This window comes from Rissa tridactyla, chromosome 6 (assembly GCF_028500815.1).
Source record: "Rissa tridactyla isolate bRisTri1 chromosome 6, bRisTri1.patW.cur.20221130, whole genome shotgun sequence".
NCBI lineage: Eukaryota > Metazoa > Chordata > Aves > Charadriiformes > Laridae > Rissa > Rissa tridactyla.
Window position 1 is genome coordinate 39,650,429 of NC_071471.1, and position 24,039 is coordinate 39,674,467.

At 42.7% G+C, this 24,039-nt stretch overlaps 1 protein-coding gene across 7 annotated transcripts in view; it reads right to left on the reverse strand.

Annotated features, from left to right (window-relative positions):
* Positions 1-24,039, reverse strand: part of ARID5B (AT-rich interaction domain 5B) — a 120,484-nt gene that overhangs the window by 14,228 nt on the left and 82,217 nt on the right. For all 7 annotated transcript variants that reach the window (XM_054205286.1, XM_054205283.1, XM_054205285.1 and 4 more), the window contains 4 exons: positions 23,828-23,940; positions 16,704-16,908; positions 14,279-14,331; positions 6,516-6,613 (listed from right to left, as the gene is read on the reverse strand). In XM_054205286.1, coding sequence (XP_054061261.1) covers positions 6,516-6,613; positions 14,279-14,331; positions 16,704-16,908; positions 23,828-23,940 — 469 coding nt within the window. The remainder of the gene's footprint in view (positions 1-6,515; positions 6,614-14,278; positions 14,332-16,703; positions 16,909-23,827; positions 23,941-24,039) is intronic.

A 24,039-nucleotide genomic window follows, 5' to 3' on the forward strand; every position in this document is an offset into this window, starting at 1 on the left:
TCCTGCCGGGAGCAGGAGCAGAGCTCCCTGGGAGCTCTGAGCCACATCTCCATTGCAGAAAGTTGAACAAACTAGGGCCAACCCCCTCCATGTTAGCCAAGTCCTGCGGTGAAGTACAAGCTGGCGATGCCCAGCGGACCTGGGGAATCTGAGGGGAAGGATCTTACTCTCCATCCCTGGTGCTGCTCCTGCAAAGGAGAACAGCCCATCTCCCACCACGCAGCACCCTCCTGGGGCAGCTCAGGTCCCAGCAAGGAAAAGGGGCTTCTCCCCTTGTGTAGAGCCTGTCCCTGCTCCTGGGTGTCAAGAAATGAGGTTACCATACGAGACACGCTCTGCCTGATGTTGACCAACGCTGAGCACCCAGCTCAGCCACGGGGAGTGCCGGGACCCCAAGCGCACTGGGGACACCGCATGGCCTCAGCGCCCGGAAAGCGTCGACGCACATGTGTGCGGCAGGGGACGCCTGGGAATCCCCCTCTCCCTGGGTGACAAGCCACCCGGGAGCACCGGGAGCAGACGGCATCCCCCAGTTCTGCTGGGAGAAACTCCTGGGTGGAAATAAGGATGTGGCTGGGAAAACAATTCCCCTCAAGGAGAGAGATCATCTGTTTCTGCATGCTGGAAGGCAGTGCCCGACTGTCCAGCACGCTTGCACCCAAGGACGGCCCTTGCTGACTCCAGTGCTGGCCAGTAAGTCTCTGAGGCTGAAAACCCAGAAATTTTTTTGGGAAAAAAAAAAAAAAAAAAATTGGGTTCTCAGATGTTTTGAATGGACAGCTAAGGATCTGTTTTAATGGTAAACAATTACATTCCTCTGTCATCTGATACTTTTTAAATTTTGGGGAGGGGGGAAGCTTTCTGAATTTTCAATAGTTCCTTTGTTAAAGCATCTGTTACTCACATAATTGAAAAGATGTTTGTTCAGTGGTATGCTTGAGAGTACAGTTATTTAATCTTAATGATAAAGCCCCGAGGGCAGAAAATCATAAGTAGAAACCTCTTGTTATTTATCAAAAAGAAAAAAAAAAAAGGCAAACCAAAAACCCAGGAAAAGAAAGAGAGAATTGAGACACCTCATCTATCTTCATGCTTAAATTCATAGTTGATGGAAAACTATTGAGACAATTTGCAACTTACGAGGTTTTCTGGGAGTCTGGGACTAGCTGAAGTGGGAGGGGGGCAGGAAAGCGGGGTGAAGACAAAAACAAAACAACCAAGTTAGTACGCCGAGAAAAAACTGCTGCTTGGCAAGTTTTTTTGGGTCAAACAAAGAGCTAGCTGTAGTTTGCAGCATGACATAACATTTGATTAATTTTTGCCTGAGGATGTTTTCACACTTAACAGCGTAAATCAAAACCTTCTATTAATTACAATGTGTATTAAAAGATAACCATAAGCATTTTCATGTAGATGCTATACTAGCCTCCTATTTTTTGTTTCCTGTAAAAGACTGGCTGCTATTTCCAACAAAACTCCACTGAAATCCTTACACGTTACCAAAGTTATCCAAACGCTTTAACAAAACCAAACAGCATTTGCATGGAACGCGGGGCACTCTTGCATATTGAATTACTCCACAATATCCTTAGGGTAGAGAGACTTTACGGCTGTTAAAGGGAAACCATGTAAGGGGCTTATTTTGACCCGCCTTGCGTTTCTGATAATATATAGTATTTATGTGAGCGATTTTGACAGAAAAATGGCAGACCGGGCTCCCAACTGTGCAAGACATTGCATCTCCTGGGGTTCAGTCCCCCGGTAAGGGACAGATGTGCAGGGTGCTCTGCAAGCGCCCAGGGGTCACACTCACGGCCAGAATAAAACCCTCTGCAGGTCTGTGTCCAAAGTGTGGGCACAGCCACCCTACCGGATTGTGAAGAACCACAACCCACTCTGGCAACCCATCTCACCTATCTGCTCCTCATGAAGTCCTGGGTGGTTGTGGCCCTGCAGAACGCTTTCCCACTCGGCTGCCTGAATCTGATGAGAGCATGAAGCCCAATAAACCCCTCTCCAGCTGGGTTTGACCAGGACGACCTGGTTTTCAAGGCGCTAGTGACTCATGAGGGCTGGGATGAGACTCTGTTGAAGAGCAGGACACGACCTGTGGGATACTCCACGTCCATCCCTGCTGGAGATCCCAAGGGAGCCAGGCTCCCCAAAGCACCCGAAGAGGCCAGGAGGGCTACTGCTCTATGGGACCGTCCAGCTGCCAGCCACGACACCTTCACACAATGACACGTCTGTCCATCAAAGCAGCCGAGGAGTGTTACTTGACGCCGTTGCACACCACAATTCCCCGTCCCGTGTGTGTTTGTGCGTAGCTCCTGCATGAGGCTTGCTTTGGAGGAAATCAAGACGAATCACATCCAGACTTGGAGGCAGAAAAAGGCCTCAACAGGCAATCGCTTGTATTTTTGTTTTGTTCAATGGGTTTTATTGGGAACTTTATATACCTTGCAAAATAGTAGGTTGGGTTTTTTTGGTTTGGGCTTTTTTGGGGGGGAGGGGATGGTGGTGGTGTAATATTTATGAAAAATCCCTAACAACAACATCAGCAGCACTGCAGAAACACAGCCTATCGTTCATGCCGGAAAATTAAAGCTGCCGATCATGTGTTTTGTGTAAAAGCGAAAGAAACCTCAAACCCTGCATGTGAAAACCACATCTGCATTATTAGGGGAAGGCAGCATGGGGAAGAGTGCTTCGCAGAAAAGTAGCCGTTTCTGAGGGTTTCTTGATAAGAGAGAGAGATGTAGGGTGCTGACAAGGGCTCTAAGAGTTTCACAGGAAAGGTTCAGGCTGAATCAGCTAACACCAACCACACACGCCTCTAGCTTTCTGCGATCATGCAAGGTAAAGTGCGTTAAAGGAGCACAAACGAAGAAAGTAACGACCAAAACAACAACAACTCCGCACGGTCCGAGTTGCGCACAAAGCAACAGCCCCACGATGGGAAAACATTAATGCTTTTTATATTGGTAATCATCTGTAACATGAGCAATTAAGTACAGTACTAATGGACTATAGCCAAGAGCCTGGTACTAATATTAAAAACTGACAGAGATGAATAGGTTTGGAAGGAAAACTAGGCTGACAAAGACATTTTTATGAAGTGCTTGGGCCTATTTGGAATAACCCAATCAAGAGGCAGGTTCAGACCAGCCATGCCTACAGTGACAATAACGCATTCATTGGCACTATACGGTGCCTGCTACGCTTTAAATAAAAACACCCATTGCTTCTACTCAGCAACCTGCACTTTCATTATTATACTCATTAATAAAACAAAAGTTGTCTAACTAATATACAAATAACACTTACTGAAACACTGGCAGCCTCGCCTTGTTTTAAAATGAAACCAGTTACTGGAAACACAAACCGTACTACATGAAAAATGAATCAGTTGGTAACGCACACAAAATCCTTCTTTCCTTTTTACCAGGGAAACAAAGCAAACACCGCCCCGACTGAAGGACTCTGCCTACCTATAGCGCAGCAGCAGCAACCACCACCGCCCCTGCTCCAAACAGGGGGGTGTGGGGAGGGGAGCAAAGCATTCCCCACAGCCTTTAAATCTGGCTTTGTTTCAGCGTTTGCCGACCTTGGTACCACAGGGCTGCAGCAACGTGCTGGCTTTTTAGAGGTTATAAGCACCTCGCGAGAAAAGCAACATTTCTGCACAGGATTTGCTAGACAGAGAGGCAATTTTGCCCTCTCCGTTTCTTGGCTTTTCGTCGTTGTTGTTGGGTTTTGGTTTTTTCTTTTTGTTTTTCTTTCCTTTTTGCCCTTTGAAGTTGGGGGTGAAACTCCACCTTGCAGAGGAGAACTTGGAGAGGGCAGGAAGGTGGGATGCAGTACCTGAATGGGACCTACGTGCCATCCCACTCCTCAGCATCCTAAGGGAGTCACTCAGAGGTCACCTAAGCAGTCTCAGTACGTTAAAGCTGGTGCAAACAGCTAGTAGCTTCTCTGTCATCTTGGAAGAAAGCTAGTTACCACAACACCGATGCCCTTGAGATCTAGTTGTAGAGATGAATGGCAAGGCTAATTTAGACAGCGGCAGGATCACCGAAGTCAGGGAACTGCCTGTTCTGCCCCCAGTAAGCAAGGAAAGGCCAGTGGGATTCAGAAAGGAGAAATCATGAGGTTTATTCAGCATTTACTTCCCAGCTTAATTCAATTTCCAGTTTAGCTTTACAGCTCACCTTCAAGTTAGAAAATGTATGTGTGTCCTGAATCACGAATGTGTATTTCTGCACTGCAGTTCTAGTTTTAGATTAAATGTCATCTGAGCACTTTGGCTATAAATGAGCATTACATTTACAGGTGCTGTAGTTAGAATTACTAGCTGAAACAAACCATGACCATTTCATTTACTTTTTTCCAAGTCTGAGGCTTAATACAGCTTTCCTGTGGTGGAAAAAAAAAAAAGGAAAAAGGAAAGTCTCTAACACTAAAAATCTAGAGATTGTACCAGTCACTGAGGAGGTTTTTTTTATACGCGTGTTGGTTTTTCAGACCAGATTTGGTAAAGTGTATTTTAGGTAAGCTCAGGGTTAACCTAAAAATCCTACAAGATGTTTTCTCCAAGCGCCATCTTTTGACAGCCTGCCAGAGACCTGGAAAATAGGTGCTGCCTCATATGAGACCTAACCCAGAACCACACAATAGACTGGCATCCAAGAACCCAGCTTTGAGCTCTTGGGTGTGCTAAGACCAACCTAACCATAAACTAAAAGTCTTTTTCCTCAGACTGGCTCAAGGCAAGCAGAAATGCTTTTGGGGTAGCCTGGAAAGGCTTTTCGATCTTGAAGGCAGGTCTTCTCAGGTCTGCTCAGGTCTTCTAGTGAGCACAATGGGCTTTGGCACGTCGTAGCATACTGAGTAGTAACTACTGAGTAAGTCACACAGATGCACACAACAGAGAATTGCATCCTCGCTGCATCGGAGGTCAATTCAAGGGTTTTGCATGTTAAAAACTAAACCACTAGCATGAAAGCAGAAGAGAGAAACAGGATTCATGGAGTACTTGTGAATGGCTTGTTTCTTTTCCCACAACTACAAGGGACACGCTCACTCGGTGACTCTGGGATTTGAACGCAGAACCCAGCAATGCTTGCTGCCGGTGCAACCTAAGCCCACAGAGACCCAACTCTCACCTGCGCCTGGGTCTCCTCTGTCAAATAAACATCCTACAAAGCACATCTGGTGAGGGAAGACCCAGACTGCCAGTTTGAAACCCATCAGCTGGTGTGGGTGCAAGAAGAAGCCCTGAGGCTGTCACGGCTGTAATGACGGAGGGGAAGAGCCCAATACCCACAATCTGATGAGTCAGTTAAAACAACCTATAACATTCGTCCACAACGCAAAGGCAGGGAAAAGCTCCTTCTGACATGCGCAGCAACTCGCTCAATTTGCTCTACTGCTTGGCTCGATCTCCAGAAAGCTTCCATCTCGAACTTTTATAGTGGCATTACATGCAACTTCTTCATGCACCCAAGTCCTTTACGTTGGAGATGTCTCCTGTAAATGAGGGCGATCAACCTCCCCCTCCATGAGTAAGGCAGCATCTCCCTTGGAGCGGCCAACACGTAAGGTACTAAAAGAAGGTGAAAAATTGCCCACTGAGCACAGCTCTGCTGTGCTGCTCTGTGCACGGGCAAATACAATCTCTTCCTGACCCCAGCAAAGCAACTTGTTTATGCCCAGGAACAAGAGACTGGACTTCCCTTATCTGAGCCTGAAACTGCAGAGCTTTTATTAACATTTGCTTGTCTAAGGGAGAAAAAGAAAAAAAGGAAAAAAAGGAAAAAAAAGGAAAGAAAAGGAAAAAATAAGAAAAAAAAAAAGACAGTTGTTTCTAAAAACCATACCAAACCAAAACAACATTCCAGCTCCAGCATTTTATTCAATGTGTGCTGGCTTCGCAAGCCCTGGAAGTTATTATCTACATGGGAAGAATAAGAAATCAACAGTTCTGACCAGCAACAATGGCTGCAGAGAAAGAGTGTTTGGCAGCAGCTTGCAGGCAGGGAGGAGGGAAGGAATGCAATGAAGAAGAGGAATGCAATGCTCTGCATGACCTACAAGACTAACAGCACCCTGCATTGTGGGCCACCCCATTATTTTGATCACAACCACAATTGCTTAATTGGTATTCCTAAAAAATGACAGAAGACAAGTGTTTGCATCAATTAGCTGTCATTTCTTATTTTTCCTTGAGTATCTTTTGCTCAATTTTTCAGCTTCTTTAACCGGAAAGCTGTTGTAAAAATTAAGATATGTACCAAAGAAAAATCAGATGCTTGTTTTATTTAGTTAGTCACTGGAGACATACATTCTGGTTTAAATTACAATAGATTATCTGACTAAACTGTTGGGGGAATATTTTCTATATCTTTAAGAAGCCTCTCTCCCCTCTCTTTCTCTAATTCTTTATAAAACGCTTTGAAGGCTCTCCAAATTAATTTTTTCATTATTAAACAAGCATTTCAGATTTGTTATCTTACCTTTCATAATGTCTGCGAGTACATGTAGCAGCACTTGTGCTTCCAGGGTTACCACCTAATTCATCATAAATATGTTTCCATTGTCGACGGGCTGTTATCTGTAAAAATGGCAATGGAAAATTTAATCTTGCATCTTTACAGATTCTACAGTGTTTTGAGTTCACAACAACAAATGCATGTGTGACACTTTCAGAACAGCATGTACTACAAGCACTATAAAAGCTCCTACAGAATATATAGAATGCACAGAGCTTTGGGTGTTTTTTTTTTTTTTTTAAGTTAACACTACGTCTATTTTCTTCCTCTCTAAAATGGAGTGATCTGACTGATTCATTATCAAGTCACAAGCAATACGGCCTCACAAAGAGAATCTCAATCAATAAAGGGTCATTAACCATCTGAAGTTATGCAGACAAATCCCACGGTGAATTACAAAAATGAAGCTCAAGCCATACTCAGCACAAATAATGATTACATAGTTATTTTAACTGAATTAGAGAAAATAAATCTGCTGCAAAACCCAAATCCACCACAGAATTCTGTAAATCCACAAAAGCATAGTCCGTAACTCTATACGTTACAAGCTGTTTATTTTTATCCATTTATGTCAGTAAAATATATAGATCAAATAGTAATGAAATCTTAACATACTCCGATGTTAATATTTGAGCTATGTACTTTATTGGACCGTGCTGATGAAAATAAACATCTTGTAACATATTGAGTTGCATACCATGGTTCTGGTTTTTCTGTACAGAAATTAGGATTATACAGAATAACAGATGGAAGACCTGGCAAAAGAATTGTTTCTGAATACCACTTCATTATTTCATATATTCTGCTATATTTAAAACAGGAAGAAAACCAGGAATAGGACAAGCACAACAGAACACCCTCTTTTGCCTGCAGCTCATAAAGAAGGCCAGTGGAAAATTGTGGGGGCAACTTGGGGAGAATTTTGTCATTTTCTGTGGAATGCTGTGGATTTTAATATATTCAGCCCCGGAGGCTTCTTCAGAGTTACCCACAGAGCAGTCAATGGCGTTTATTGAGGAGTTAAAAGCAGCAATCAGAAGAAAACAAATATTACAACTTGCAATCTGAGGCCTGTAATTTTCATCTAAACAGAAGAGATAGCTACCATCATTAAATATTACGGGGTAAGAGGTGTTTCTTTTTCACTCAATATAAAAGGAAAAATCCTTCCTTTGCAGAAATCATTCTCGGAAGCCAAAAGCATGGCTGGAGACTCGTCATTTGATAATATTACAATTTCTTCAAGTTCATTGTACTGTTCTCCTTAGAAAAAAATCAGCACCTCCAACTCACTTTTAGTACCTGTACATATTTTGCACCTATAAATACTTGAAAAAAAAGGGGAAGTATCCTATCTTAAAACTCATTTAAAGCAAAATAGACTGACTGCATTCACTAATTTTATTTTCTGTCTTCTGTAACCAACCCAAAGACCACAGACAGAAGCGAGAGACTGCAATTCAGGGATCAATTCTGCACAAACGCATTTTTTAAATAAAAATCAAACACCAATGTGAGGAAAGGTTCATTTTAAGTCTATTTTATGTAAGTTCCTATGCTGTCTTTTCCCCAGGCTACCCGCACTTCTAGCTATTATTATACTAAAGGTGTTGAAGAACTGGAGTCCTAATGAGCCATAAAGAACACCACCTCTTGCGAATATGAATGGATGCTCCTCCTGCAACCTGAAAGTTGAAAGAAGAGTTGGACCAAGTGCCCTGCTGTGGAGGAATGTCTGGATGGGAAGCTACCTCTGGTCCAGCCTCCCACACCTATTCCACCAGACCTCAGGACAGGCAAAGGACTTCGGCATGGCCAGACAGTCCTTGCCTTCTGGTAGCTCCCAAAAACCACAAATCCCTTGAGGACTGCTGCAAATGGCTGTATATTAAATCAAGTCTCTGGCAGCCTCACAGACTAGGGGAACAAAGATGCACAAAGCCAATCCGGGGTCTGTGCTCTGGCCCTCTGGCAAGCTCAGCCTGGCTGGTTTGCAAAGGCTGTGGGCCAGGACCTCATGCTTTGGCTAAGTACAGTGATGCTGTGCAGAAGCTATAAATGAAAGCAAAGGATTAGTCAGCAAGAAGACTACTGCAAGTCCCCTTTTTAAACATCCCGATGTGACTAAGAAGCATGGTCTCCATTTTTTAAAGGAAAATGGTAACCTTAGAGCCCAAGTCTTATTAACTATGAGCTGACTCAAGAGTGGATACGCAAGCTGGAACATCAGTAAACACAACCATATTTGAGGGGAAAAAGGAATCCCTTTGAAATAATTGTTGGTGTCCCTCTCCTCTAGGCTGTTTAGAATAATAGTATTTACCAAACATTTGCCCAGCTTTATGCGATTCTACCTCTGCAGCGGACCAGAACTCCTTGCCAATCAGCAGAGTTGTGTGCTCCCATGTCCTGGGCTAAGTTTAAATTTGACATTCCCTGAAATGATTGTTAGTCTAACAAAGCCCAGGGTTGAGTTTTCCCCTGCTCTGAGAAGTTTAGTTTTTACGCTTAATAAACTTCAAAGGACTAAAGTAACTGATACATGACATCCTTAAGCAAACTGAACAAAATCCTGCACTGTGGAAACTTCTCAGTCGTCATGTGGGGCCACGCTGCTCATGCTGGATGCTCACACTGGCCACATCCAAATTGAGGACCGCTTTCTTTTCTCATGCAAGTCCCTCCCAGCCACCCCAGTGACTGGGGACTTCCTGAGGAGCCAGGAAAGGGCAGTGCTTGGCAATGCTTTGCTTATGGTTGCTGTTCCTACCAAAAATGCCTGCCTCGGCTGCTTTTAACTCCGAAAGGGCTCGTATGTGCTCCCGGTTAGTAATATGTTCATGACCGGGGCACGAGGAACAAAAAAGCAGCTAACAAAAGGTATGAAAATGGTAAAATATTTCAGCTGCCTGGGTAGGGAATTTCCCATAAACATTCAGGAGCAAAGTGCTGGTTTTTTTTAAGGGCATGGAGCTACAGTGGCATAAGACAACTAAGATTCTGCAAAAGCTTTAACAAATGTCCTGAGCACTTTCATTTCACTCTTTTGATTAATTCAGCTTCAGTTTCCTGATGTAAATTGACTCGCTCCTGTAGATAACATACAGACAACAAAGAATCTTTGCTGCTTTAGTTTTTCCCTACTCCTACCAGTATATACATCCCTCCCAGTGCCCGCCACATTTCTAAAAGTGCAGGATGCTCCATGCTCGCCCATTAACCAAGGCAACTGCACTGGCCAGTCTCATCTCTGACAGCTTCCCATTCTGATGCTGGCTTCAGTTTTAAAGTAGTCTTCTGGTTTGCAGACCCCTCCTACAATTAGTTCCAACCTATAGCTTCACAATCCTAGAGCTGGGCCCACTGGAGGCCAGGAGCTTTGAAAACCTCCATGTCTTTCCCCATCAGCAGAATTTGGAGTTAAAGCAAGAGTCTGGTCTGCCCAGGGACCTGAGAGCAGACCTAATTCCTATGAGCACAGTATTAGGCAGTGACTGGTACTCAAGAACAACCAAATAAAAGCAGTGACCTTATCTATTAGAGAACTGTTTATACACATGCTTTTAATGGCATCTTCCGCGTTGAGAAATCTTAAGATCTTCTGCACTGCAATCCCAGCTCCCTTCCTCATGAAAAGGCTTCTTGCTTATTTCCTGCTGCAAATCTAAAGGGGGATTTTCTCGTCATGGTATGTGATGTTCACAATGCTCTTCAAAAAAGAGCTCTGGGTATTAGCTCTGTATGAAACAAACCCAGGTAGCTTTGCACTCCACTGGTATATCAGTTTCTTCGGGCCTTCCCAGACGCAGGACTGCTGTACGTGTCAATCATTAACTTTTAAAAACTAAAGCCCTTTATTGTTGCTTCCAGGAGGCAGCAGCTAAATGGGATCCCACCGACCTTTGACAAAATTTAAGCCGCTACACACCGAAGGTTAAGCTCCACCTCATTTCCTTTTTACAGTTTATCTTTCTAAGACATCTCCAGGTAGGGTCCATGCAGCACCACAGCCTTCTGCAAACACGCCAGGGCACTCCTTTTGGGTCGGCTCAAAAGGAAAAATGCCACTTCACTACTTGCCAAGGGCAACTCTTGAGGTAAGTCCTGGAAGTTCCCCATCTATGCATATCTGCACCTTTTACTCACTTGACTTAGGGTGACTGAGACAATTCCGGGCAATGGCTGTGAAATGCCACTGCAGCTGAGCTCCCTAGAACATGACATTGTTTTGTATTTCATCCAGGGATTTGGGGACATTTTAAATCATTCATACTGTGAAGGTCTGCTATAGAGAGTGCTTTCCAATGCACTCTCCTATTATTAGTAACAAAGATGCTCATTTCATGTATCTTTGTTTAAGAGAAACACGATCCCGCCAATTCCAAAGAGACAGCTTCATCTGTTAAGGACTTAAACCAGTTTGTATGGGTTGCTATTTTTATTAAGCCTGTATTATGTCCAACAAGAAGTACATGGGAGTGTGCTATTACACAGCTATAGATGACAACTAACTAAGAATTAGTAATCAAACAGATAATGGGCGGATGAGAAATGACTCTCACAAGTGCTCTAACTAGAGAGCCCTTAAATATGACATATGACACATAATCATGACTTGACACTACTAGATATCCCGTATTTATATCCCGTATGTACAGGTAATACTCTCTGTCAAGCCTCACTGGATGCATTCCGGCCCCTGATACACAACAATAAAGGAAAGTCGGGCAGATGGCCAAGAAAGTTGTTCTCTGCATCTCAAATCCAGTCCCTGGCTGTTTTCATTCACTTTTATATCCTTAACCGACAGGACTGGACTCAGAGGTCTTGCGCTGTCCTGTGAATCTGGGCCAAAGCTGGAAAACACCGTACACAATCCCCGCTTGTTTCTCACAGATGTTTTTAAAGCCCCATGGAAGCACCTATACATGAACAAAGTGGACAGGGCAGGGGATGGAACTGAAAATGGGCTGAATATCATTATTCTGCCAAACACAAAGTTTGCAATTGCTTTAACTGGGAAGGTTTCTACACTTACGATCTGACCAGTCTAAGTTCCCATATCTGATTTTAACCAATCTTCTATTTGTTTCCTGTTCATAAAATGGCTGTCACATGCCATGTGACATGTGATATTTGCCACAAGCCAAATACCTGCCCTTAAGTATTTTCTTTCCAATACTTCCAAGAGAAAAGACCCATTTCTATCTCAATGCACAAACCAGAAACTTGTGAAATTTTAAAACAAGTAAAAGGTGATGAAGAGCTTATAATGGACAAATGACTTGTTCAAGTCAGGCGGAAAGGTCCATATAGACAAATATGTATTAATCAGGGTAGGTTCGAGAAAGCCTTTGCTCTACACATGACTTCTCATCATTAACAGATATTGGCACTGTGCGTGTGAGCAGTGGATTCTGGTTATTATTGAACTACAGCACTCACACAAAATTTCTACATCTGTCCACCTGCCTAAGATTCTGGAAGTGATGCTGAGGTCCATATCACCCCTGCCATCCACTGCCTTGCTGAAAAATGAAACACGAATCAAACACAGAAGCCTCTCAGCAATGCTCACCATGATCAAATATATACAAACAAGTGCAGCTTGGCAAACTCAATGAATATCAACTGGCCATAAAATAATAAAAACCAGGGTGTGCACAGGTCAAAGTATTGCAACAGCTACTGGATTAACATTCAGGGAATGTAGAGCAAAAGCAGATCCATGTTGAAGGTAAGACTGTTAACAGAAGAGAATGAGGTCAGGAAACCTCATGCTCCATGTACAACTTAAAAGTGCACCACAATGGTCCTCCCAACTTCAGCTCTTCCGCAGAGAGCGCAGACACCACTCATCCATAAAACCAGGATCAGGCCCATCACTTCAGCCAGAGTCACCCTCAAACCAAAGCTGGGCTTCCCGGGTATGTCAGAGGGTGTGAGCTATGCTTGCCTTGCCATTTACTGGACAGCAAGAAATTGCTTAGCTTATTCTCTATGAAGAACACTGGTACATGTTCTGTGTCTCTATGGTACATTTTCATCAAAGGTGACAAATGCCCCTGAACAACAGAGAGCATCTGTCACTGAGAAAACGACAGGAGCTTTGAGACAAGGGTGGACTGATGCTACCCTAGATGACATTCTCACGTATGTGATCCTTCTCCTCTGATCCTCTCGTGTTTCTGCTACATTGGTAGACCTGGCTCTCTGGCTTTGTGTTCACAAACTCACCATCCTATTCCCGCTCTGCCCCAGGCACAGAGGTTCACCTTCGCCAGCATCTCTAAGTCCACCCCTCTCATTCTGGTACTGAAACTTGTCTCTCTCCAGCAGGTCACCACTTGGGCATCCCTGCTTCCATCCTCGGTCCCTCCAAGCAGAGCTGAAACGTCGCTGTGAAACTCGCCCGCCTCCCTGAGCACTCTGAACACGCCACTCTCCCTTCCACCTCCCTCCCTGCCTTCCCGTGCGCTCTGGATCAAGTTCAAGATTTCATCCCTCATTTTCATTGTACTTTACAACTCACGGCAATTACTGTTGGCTCATAATCGCAGTAACGATCTATCTATGGTAGCTATTCATTCATATATACCCGTGAGCACACCTACGCACACCCCTGTACATAAGCATGGTATGTGCTGATTAATGAAAGATAGAGGAACGACAGAAGCCAAATCAAGCGTATATTTTTGTTGAGAACGTTAGATTTCATGTTTCGCAAAATCCCAGCCACAGCCCTGCTAACCAACCCGGGCTGCCCATTTACAGAACAATATGCTTTCTTGTATGGAAGGAAAACAGTGAGTTTTATATTTTGGTTCAAACGACTTTCGGTTTCTTGATAGTGCATTTCTTCTTGTCATTTCTCTACAGCACAGATATGTCCCAGATTACTTCATAAACAAAGCAAAAATAATTTCTTTCATCCAACTGCGGCAGGAACTGAACAACTTAATCTGATCATTGTGTGCAAAGAAAATATTTCCAATGACGACATCTTCCTATGTCAATTGGTTTTTATTACAGATGTCATCTCGATGTGCCATATTAATGCAGCTCTTTCTTCTCATTTCAAGATTTTAATCTAAGTTTGTTGCTCTAATATTTTATTGGTTCAAAATACATGCTGTAAAATCCGTGGCCATCACATTTTCCTGTGAGCTAAAAATAAACTGCTCTTGTCAGATATGGTTAGCTGATAAAAAGTGTCAGAGACTTTTCTGAATTACTTTGATAACTTCCTGTTTATGTGGTACTGACCCTTGTCTAATAAAGATCTTTTACACTTGGAATAAGAGAAGATACTGCAGCATACTATTCCTTAATGGACAATGCTGATTACTTCTGAAAGCCTTTAATATATTTCCCATATTAGACATGAACAGATGTCAGGGATGTTGCCAAGTGAAATTTCTTTTATGCAATCTTGGCTTGTTGTACAATAATAGCCCTTTCTCAACATGGGAAAAAATTACAGACCCAACTAATTTCCTTGACAGGGAAGAGTTACATATGTTTTCCACTTGTAGTTTTTATGACAAGTTTACAATTTTGCCAAACCTGGAACTAATTGGGACTGCTTCCAAAAACGGTCCAATAAACCCACAATGTGTACAACTAGCCTAAAATGCAGCAAATGATTGTTTGCTTTTACATTTTTTTTTCTAACAGGGAAAAGTTAGATTGCACAATTATTTCATTTAAGTTACTTAAACACTTACTGTTTCATATCCTCCCAGTTTTTGAGCAGCTTGAAACATAGTCCAAAGGTTAACTGTTAGAGGGACAATAAGTATTTAGATAAGCATTGCATTAACCAACATATTTCAAAGAAATGTAAATTAAACAGTTTTTAAAAAAGAAAAAGATAAAAAAAAAGCTCATAGCCCTGAAAAAGCTCCTGTGAAACATTTTTCCAAAGAGGTATTTACATAAGCTGAAGAGTAAATATTAGCCCATACCATATATATTTTTAATTACATATAAGAGAACACACTTGGATTCCTTAACAGGACAGGAAAAATACGCTGAGACAAAGGTAATAGGCTCATTTGACTTTGCTGATAAGAGGCATGGTATAATGACTGTAGCATGTTTCCATAACTTTGATAATAAAAATTACTCATTGGGAAGAATGTTGCTTTTAATTATTTGTTTAATACTGATTTCATTAGCAAGCAAGCATGAGCCACACACTGGCTCACAGAGAAAGCCCATTGATTAAACAACAATATCCAATATTTACTGCAGCTCAGATAATGGCCTCCACAATCAATAAACAATAAGCTGCGGTCTAATGGGTCCTGTGCAAATGAACCTGGGGGAGCACAAATGAAAATTACCATAATAATTGTGATATGAGTGGTTGTGCCTTGCCCACAGCTGTGGAATGGGAGGAACAGAGGCAACTCAATTCAAAAGATGTGTTGGGAGATGCTCGTTACTTCCTCCAGGAACTCCTCCCCTCTCACGTGCTTTCCATCCTGGCCCACTGTCCCATGAGGCCACTGCCTGCTGCTGGTGTCTCACTATTTTATTTTATTTTATTTATTTTATTTTTTTATTTTATTTTAATTGCTGGAGGAAAAATGGACGTCACAGCTCTATGAAAGATGTATGCACTATTCCACCAACAAGCAGTGATTCCCCACAGACATACTACAGATACTTGAGGCCAGACTCAGCAATAACGCTGCCGATCACGGAGGACGGCATCTCTTCCTCCGCGGGGGGATGCTCTGTTGTAGTGTACACACTGCTTCTCCCCACTAACCTATTTATATTGGCAATGTTTGCACAAGCCTTGCTGGACAAACAGAGAGCCCTGTCCTGCAAACATTTCTGCTCTTCTCAGCATACTTACTCTTGGCATTTAAGTATTTGCCGGATCAGGCCCCTAATTTATAATGAATGTCAGGCAACTTTCAGTGTATTTTCCGCTAAATGTTAGCAGAGGGCCCTACCCCCGGGGAGGGAATTTTAGAAATAGTACTTTAGGTTGTCTTTCAAGCCCACCCTGTCCCCATGCTTGAGGAAGTGCAGAATAAAATGGGGGGGGAGAAAAAAAAAAAAAAATCCTCTCTTCAACACAAAACATTCTGAAAGCCTCATTGAACCTTGTACTGCTTCAAAGCTATCAAGAGCTTTGCTTAGGCCTTGATTCAATCTGAATCAATGCATAATGCAACGAAGCTGTTCATAGTACATTAATTTTACTTCCATTTCAAGCAGCCAGTTTTCAGACAAACACTGTAATCATTCGGAGTTATATAAGTTTATAATGGCTGCTGGAGGCCTGTTGCAATCAGTGCCAATTGCTATTAGGTATGTAAATTGTTATGTAAAACATACAGGTTTGACATTCTTCATCAAAATAACACATGGTTTTAATCTGGGAGATAAATTAGCGTAAATAATATTTCAATCCATGGAGTTCTCCCTTTAAGGAAATAAAGTATCATTCAATCTATAAATAAGGAGGAAAAATACCCCCATTTACAGCTTTTGTTGGAAACTCTGAAAGATCTACAATGCACTGCAATATTTATGTAAAATTTAGTTACAACTGTATCTTCTCTACCTACAATTGCTTTACAGATTGTGGCACTACAAACTGTACATGCCAAAGCAATTATAAACATTGCATTCTGTATTAAGCAGATACAGTCTGGTTTTATATTCTCCAAAGTCAGTAATTTATTAACTATAAACACGTTTTGGGGCTTAAAAATACGATCCCGTTTGTGCCTTTCTTGACCACTTTTAAATGTCTTCCTTTAATATTTGTCCTTTCATAAAGAACATCTGGGCACAATAAAGATACGTCATATTATTAACTCAGAAGAAAGGCATTACAGACGCTGCAGATTTACAAAACAGAAAACTAGAGAGTTTTCAACATGCCTATTTCTAGTCATAATCAGCGGATTTAAACCTATAAATATCCAGCAGCAACTACCCCAGAAGGAAGAGATGCAAATCTAGGCATAAGACAGTGAAATGCCTGGACTGGAAAATGTGTAGATATAAACATGGTCCCCCCCCATTCCATAAGGCTTTAAAATAGGCTTCGTGTGCAAATGCTTTCTCCAGAGAAGCCAAACCATTCTAAAATGTCAACAAGAAAATGAGAAAAAGGATACTTACTCTGCTTAAAACCTAAATAGGGTATTCGTTCAATTGGTGTTTTCCTTTCTTTCATATATTTATAGAGAGCCACAAGGAAAGCCTGCTCATCAGCTCTGCATTCTTCACCTACGGCAATCTTTGATTTATCCTCACTTGAGCCTTTTTTACAGTTGCTGTTGTTATTCTTGGGTTTGGGCAAAGCTGACTTAGCCTCACATTTTACCTGGGAAAAGAAAATATGTCATATCAGATCTGGGTAACCTTTAATTTTCACTTAAGGAATAAATACCCTCTCCTAGCAGAATGGCTTGTTGAAAAAATGAAGGCCAACCCATGCAACTGTGTTTGAGGGGAAACAAAGGAAGCTATTTATAGAGCTAAATGTCTTGTTCTGAATCTTAGTCACAACATTTTTAAATAGCCACATCTTTAAATCATTACAACCCATTGGTAATGCTCTCCAGATCTGCATTTTTATGGCTATACATTGCTATGTCACAGACAGCTCCCATCTCTCACATACACTTGCCATTAGCAAGTCTAATAATAACCTTCATTCCAGGATCAACACTGAGCATTGTCAACTCCCGTAGACAACCCTTGGAGCTGAGGGTGCTCAGCCCCTTCCAGGAATGCTCAGCAGCCAGCTCTGAAACGACACATTTTTCTCTCCTTTGGCCCACCAGAAGAGATGCAAACCTTGGCAAGCCTTACCCAGGCCGAGCTCTCGGTGCACACAAGTGGAGGTTCTGCTGTAGCATGGACTTAAGTCAAGCGAGTGTGAGCATCTGCTTAAACTTAAGCACAGCCCTAAGTATTTAGCCGAAGGAAGCGGCTGGCAGCCGGAGCCTATCCTGGTAGACACCAGCAGTCCCAAGGCACATGAGTCCCAGAGCTCCAGGTGTCCCACTGGCCTCTCCAGGAGACGTATGCCAGTCAGGAAGTCAACAAATTGGAACCACTTTACCTCTCATCCGTATTCAAACATGGGAAAAAATACCTGGTGAGACCGGCTTAATCCGTCACTCCTCTTGAAGATAATCCTCTCATTGAATCAAGCAAATTACAACTCGAGCATTCCCGTAATTTATGTATCAAAAAACAAAAGAGCAGAACCTTGCAAACTGATGTTTAAAAGCTCTCCTGACCAAGATGGGACTGATACATTTCCAGTGAAATGCTAAGTCCTCTAATACAACTTAGTGGAGATGGTTACATGTACGTTGGATTTGCACTGTCCCTTCAACGCTTTTGAGTTCTGTGAGGAGCTTTCTGGCAGCTCCATACCCCATCCAAGACACGTCCTTTGTGCTCCCAGAGGGAGCGGGGAAACTGTAAAGGCCAGTATTTGGTATTTTAGGAGGAGAGCAGAGGAGAGCAGGGTATCTCACTCAACAGGAAGGCAGAAGCTCTTTGCCAAGTAAGCCATTGACTCTCCTTCACTCTTTCTGCTTCTAAACCAGGTACTTCCTGGGTGCTGGTTGACATTTTGGAAGTAAATGCTATGAAGAGCATTACGTAAGCACTTGTAAACAAACAACAAACATATAATTGGAAAGACTATGACATGCTTATTTTATCTCAATAAAATAAGCTGTGTTTAGGCTCAGGGAAAGCAAAATCTTTTCTTTTATACTCCTCCAGGGTGTTAACTTTGCAGAAAGCACTGGTTTGAGGTTAGCGGCCTCCACAGTTTTCTACGGATGTTGGACAAAGCAAGGCAAGGTCCTAACCAGAGAAGTGGCCACAGTTTTCCAACGTAATTGATGCTGCTGAAAAATCTCCCTGTTGGACATTGCAGGGTGCAGGCTGGCTCCTCCCAGGCACCCCAGCAGGGACTGGGAAATGGATTCCTGCGGGATTTTTCCTGATCAGTTACAGGTGAAGTACGTCCCCTGCACTTCTCGATGCTCTCTGGCTGCATGGTTCAAAGAGATACTGTCTTCCTATGGCACAAGACATGATGCTTTGCCTTTTAGTAATAGATACACTCGTTGATTAAACTTCTGTAAAGATCCTGGGTTTTGTCCAAAACTCAATGGAGCTAATGGGATTTTTTCCCTATTAAATGAATTTTGGATTTCCTCATGCACTTTTCGGTTCAGAGTTGTAATCCCTTGACTTTTTTGTCTCCTTGCAAAATTATTTAACAGCTTCCCCTTATAAAGTTTAGATTACATTGTCATAGCTTTCAATGCTATACCATTAGACTAGATTAGCACTCCCAGTATGAACCCATGATTTTAATAAATCTAGGATTTTTAATTTGAGCTGCAAATTTGTTGCAAGCTAAAACTTGGAATCAGGTCACTGAACCTGGGAACAATTTTTCAGTTTTGTCACCCACTTGCTAGGTAAAGTCAATCAATCAATCTTTTTAATGGATTTTCTTTTTCAAACTGGTCAGTTCAGAAGTACGTTTGCAGAGACAGCCTGGGCATGAACGCTAAATGAAATCAAAGCTCACTGCTATGCAGGCAAACTAATGGCAAGGGATGTTACTCCCAAGGAGACAAAAGGAAAACAAGGAAAATAACATTAAAAAAGCCACTGGAGTGAGAAAACCCCATGTAACACACAACCTCCTTCTCTCCAGTGTGCAGAGAAGTGAGGTCAAAGCACCTGTGGAACTCAAAGGTGCCAAAATGCAACGGACGGACTCCAGGCAGCGTCAGGTTCAACGAAGCCTTGACGAAGGCTGCAATGCTTCATCCACGCGGCATTCGAGGCACAAACCTCACTTCTGGAACCTCCCCACCGTCTGACAGGCGATATGGATGAACGTCATGACCAATGATTAACGAGAACCAAAAGGGCCGAATGCCATTCTGGGTAACACTGGTGTAAATCCAGCATAAACGTACCGAAGTAGGGCAACAAATATGACTGAGCGATTGGAGCATCACCCTTATGAGGAAAGGCTGAAAGAGCTGGGACTCTTTAGCCTGGAGAAGAGAAGGCTGAGGGGAGGCCTTATTCATGGTTACAAGTATCTAAAGGGTGGGTTTAAGGACGATGGAGCCAGACTCTTTTCAGCGGTTCCCAGTAACAGGACGAGGGGTAATGGGCACAAGCTGGAACATCGGAAGTTCCGATCAAATATGAGAAGAAACTTCTTTACGGTGAGGGTGACAGAGCACTGGAACAGGCTGCCCAGGGAGGTTGTGGAGTCCCCTTCTCTGGAGACTTTCAAGACCCGCCTGGATGCAGCCCTGAGGGATGTGCTTTAGGCAATCCTGCTCTAGCAGGGGAGTTGGACTAGATGATCTCTAGAGGTCCCTTCCAACTCTGAAAATTACATGATTCCGTGAAGACAGTGAGAGCGATGCCAGATTTGCACCAGGCACCACACACTGACATTCGCTCCCAAAATGCAATTTTGAATCTTTCTAGAGGACAGAGATCTGGAGGAAGGTCCTGAACACAGAATTTTGCTTGGCTCTGCTCTCTTTTCTGGTCTGCTCAGAAAGCCTGAAACGACTCCGTTATTAAGGCAAAGTTTAATTTCCACAGGAGGAGTTAAATCTCTTTCATTGAAGCTTCAGTGTGAGTAACACCTGCAACGCGAGACTGAGGGCTAAGGCCCAGACGGGCAACCCTGCGTGGATAAGCTGGGGGTGTACAGAGATGGGCTGTGGGAACATCTGACCACCTCCGACTGCATGTTCCATCAGAGGCGTAAGATCCATTACTAAATGGCCGGAGAACACTCAGGGGTACGCCCCTGTGTCTGCCTTCTGCCAGAGGTCACACACAACACAGACCACTACAGACCTGTGTTTTAGAGTTTCAATCAGACGACGGCTGAGGCGCTCAGAACAAATCTCCAGGTCTGAGAGCATGCCAGGCCACCTGTGGCCACAGGAAAAGTATATCCTGGCAACTTTTAAACTAATTTCCCAGATCTTGCTGTACAAATGAAGTGAGAGATTTACTTTAGCATTTGCACTGAGAGATGTAATGAGTAGATTCATTTGGGGACAATTTCCATGTTTAACAAGTTAATCCTTTCAGCTCTTCGAAATGGTCAGATCAGCCAGTTTTAAAAAGCCTTTCAGTGCGCTTCTGCACACTTTGAATGGGAACGCTTTTTGGGAGCATGAAGCAGGTACGACGAGGGTCATGCTGGAGCCTGTGAGTCCCAAAAGCCTGTCCAGCACTGATGACATGTGAAGTATGAAAGGCTTCAGAGCCCTGGGAGTGTTCGGAGAGAAGAGCTTGATGTATGCCTCTCCAGGAGAGCTGATCCTGCCTCAGTAGAGGGCCTCATACTAATTTTTATATTCCCAGCCTGGGAGGGAACTCCCCTGGGATCTTCCCCAGGAGGTACTAAAATGGATGCAGGGCCCAGCAAGGAGATCAAAAGCAAGAAATGGTACACGGAAGAACTTTCCCTGGCAGAACCCACAGATCCAGGACCACATTGTCTGTGCTACTATCGATCTATTTTGCACAAGCCATCGACACTGGAATTTACTCAGAGCTGCTCCTACTCAACCGAATGTTCTTCTGGGTTAGGTAACAGTTAAAGCCTACAGAACGATCTGCTGATGCTTCAAGGTAAATATGCCCAACGAGAACTATGTTGTAAGAAGGTACAAAGCCTTCTAGTCATTGACAGCTGAGAACATGGAATTCATCAAGTCATTACAACCATGGGGCTTGCGTTGGTCTTGACGGGCTCAAAACCACAGTCTTCAGAATGCCACTTCTGCCATTTCCCGACCCAAACCGTACAGCCACTCCATCTCCGTCAGAGCCGTTGCCCCACCACCCAAGAAATGAGGCTGCTGTCAGACACTGGGTGCTATGATCTGAGGATGAAAGATCTGAGGATGAAACTTCTGGTCAAAAGGGATTTTATCTGGAACAGGAATACAGCCAGGACCGCTGCCAAAATGTTTGAGCATCTGACACAAGTGGATTTGACCCGTTTACGCTAGTTGTATTCCACTCTGCTCTCCATGGACCCATTGTCAGCATTAGTCGGAGATGGAGGAAAAGGAGGAAGGAGGAAAACCGATGGTGAAGCCCAACATGGAGCCTAAGATGATGACTTAATGTGCCAACTGTTGCTAAAAACAAGAAGACAGTAGGTGGATCTCCACTGCCCCCCTTCCCCAGAAGCCCACAGGCAGGGTCTGTAGAAAGTGCAATACAGCTGCTCTGGAGGGTTTCTGATTCACTGTCCCTCTTACTAAAGTATATCCACAGCCCTGAGACACAGATTGATGTGAAGAGCCAAAACGAAGTCAGTGTGACTACATGCAAAGACATTATATCACGAGCATGTCTATTATTTATAATGAAATTAAGCTGGCCAAGATAATTAATGCTATTAATATCTGCACAATGATGAGCACAGTATGACTAGATAAATAGGCAGAATTACTTCTTATCTGAAATATCCTCCCATTTGACTAGTAGGGTGAACCCAAATATAAACAGAGAGGATAAACAATTTGGTATGAAGTGTTACAGCTGTTTTTAATTATCTAATACCTATATATCAGGTGCTGAAGAGGCAGAAGTACTCGTGCTACAGTCTGGGGTGCTTTGACAACACGGGCCATGCTGCAGTTTGCTGGTAATATTTTAACGTGAAAAACAGCTTGGGGGAAGGGGGAATTGAGGCAAATTGAGACGTTTTCACACTGCAGATTCTTCCACAGAGCAAAAACATTCAGGCAAACTCTATAGTATCTAGCAGGATCCCGCAACTCAACACACCAGACTCCATCGCTTTTTACCATGCCTGTCTAATACGATAGTACAGACTCCAACTGAGCACAATAGGGCACAAAAAGAAGAGAAACAGTGACTTAAGGGCAGAGCTTCATCATGAACTTCAGCCTCTTTTATCGTCATCAACAGAAGGCACGATTTTAACTGAACTCCTAGGGAGGAGGAGGAGGTGGAATTTAATTTGCCTTCCTATGAGAAACTGAGAGCAGAACACTTCCACTTGACCTCTTTAACCTCCTAATCTCCCAGGACATTCACTGCATGCAACAATACAACGTAAATGGATCTATAGATTCACTGTATTTCCTAAAGAGTCGGTCTCAACAATGGGAGCGTTTTTCAGATACACATCCATCTAATTTATTGAAACAATGGATTCGGGAGGAGTTGGCCTAAAAATTCAGTCTATGCAAACCTGTTTAGCTCAAAAGTATCACAGTGACAAAGTTCTGCCTCAGATAAAAATCTACAAGTATTGCTCTAAGTAATTTTCCGTCTTTGCAATCTTACAGTTTCAAATTAAATCATCTTGAAAGGAGCCATTTGTGCTGCTTTTTTTTTTTGAAGAGAAAACCAAATTCCTATTTAAAACCACACAGACAACATAGAAAATAGGACGTAAATTACACTACAGAAACCCCATTTTAAAATATTTTAAGAAAAAAACACAAACCCGTAAATATCCAAAAGATTAAGCCTATAAACACAAATCAATGAACCAATTTTTGCTTGCAGTATGGGCGAAGCACTGCAGCACATACAGAAGACTCTGTAAAAGCACGCACTCACTATTCAACAAACCCTGGAACATGCAGCTCAGCACTAAGTATTAAAGAAACAGCCCGTGGGTTTTTTTTTTTGTTTTTTTTGTTTTTTTTTTTTAAGCTTTCATACTGAATTTCTGCCTTTATTTTTTTTTTCCTAATTAAAAAAAAGTTGAGATCTTAACACCAGGGTAACGTCGTTTGTGTGCGCTTCTTAGAAACCATTACTGAAGCGGCTCTTGTTTCATAGTCTGTTTATCTTCAAACTTATATTTAGAAGTACATTGTAACAGGGTGAGCTGCTCCCTGGTTTATTTTTAATTTGAAGATACTGTCACAAACTATGTTTGTGTGTCACAGAATGTGAAAACTAACACTAGATGCCAAGAAAGCTTAAGCACTACCAGTTACCAACAAGCTGATAGCATTAGGTTGTTAGGTGATTATAGTTGCTGGTAACTTTGAACACAGACACGATTTAAAGTGAAGAATAAAACTATTGAAAAAAATTACATTTATCTCCCCAAGAAAATAAGTTACGTTCTAAATTTGAAACAGCATTTTGGGAAACAAAGGCAGGGCTGTACCTAAAAAAGGAGAGCATACTGAAAAGAGTATTATTAAGTGATTTACCTTGGCAACAGCTTTGCTTTCAGAATTATTGTTGGAATCCTTAATGCCATTTAATGAATCTCTTCTCTGTGGGCAAGGCTTCTTTTTGCGTGGTCTGCCTTTAAGATTTGGAGCTGAAAATTAATGGAGAACAATTTGAGCACATTGTCTTATACTAGATTCTTAACAGCTGAAAGCATAATAAATAATTCCACTACAATCAGTCACAGAAA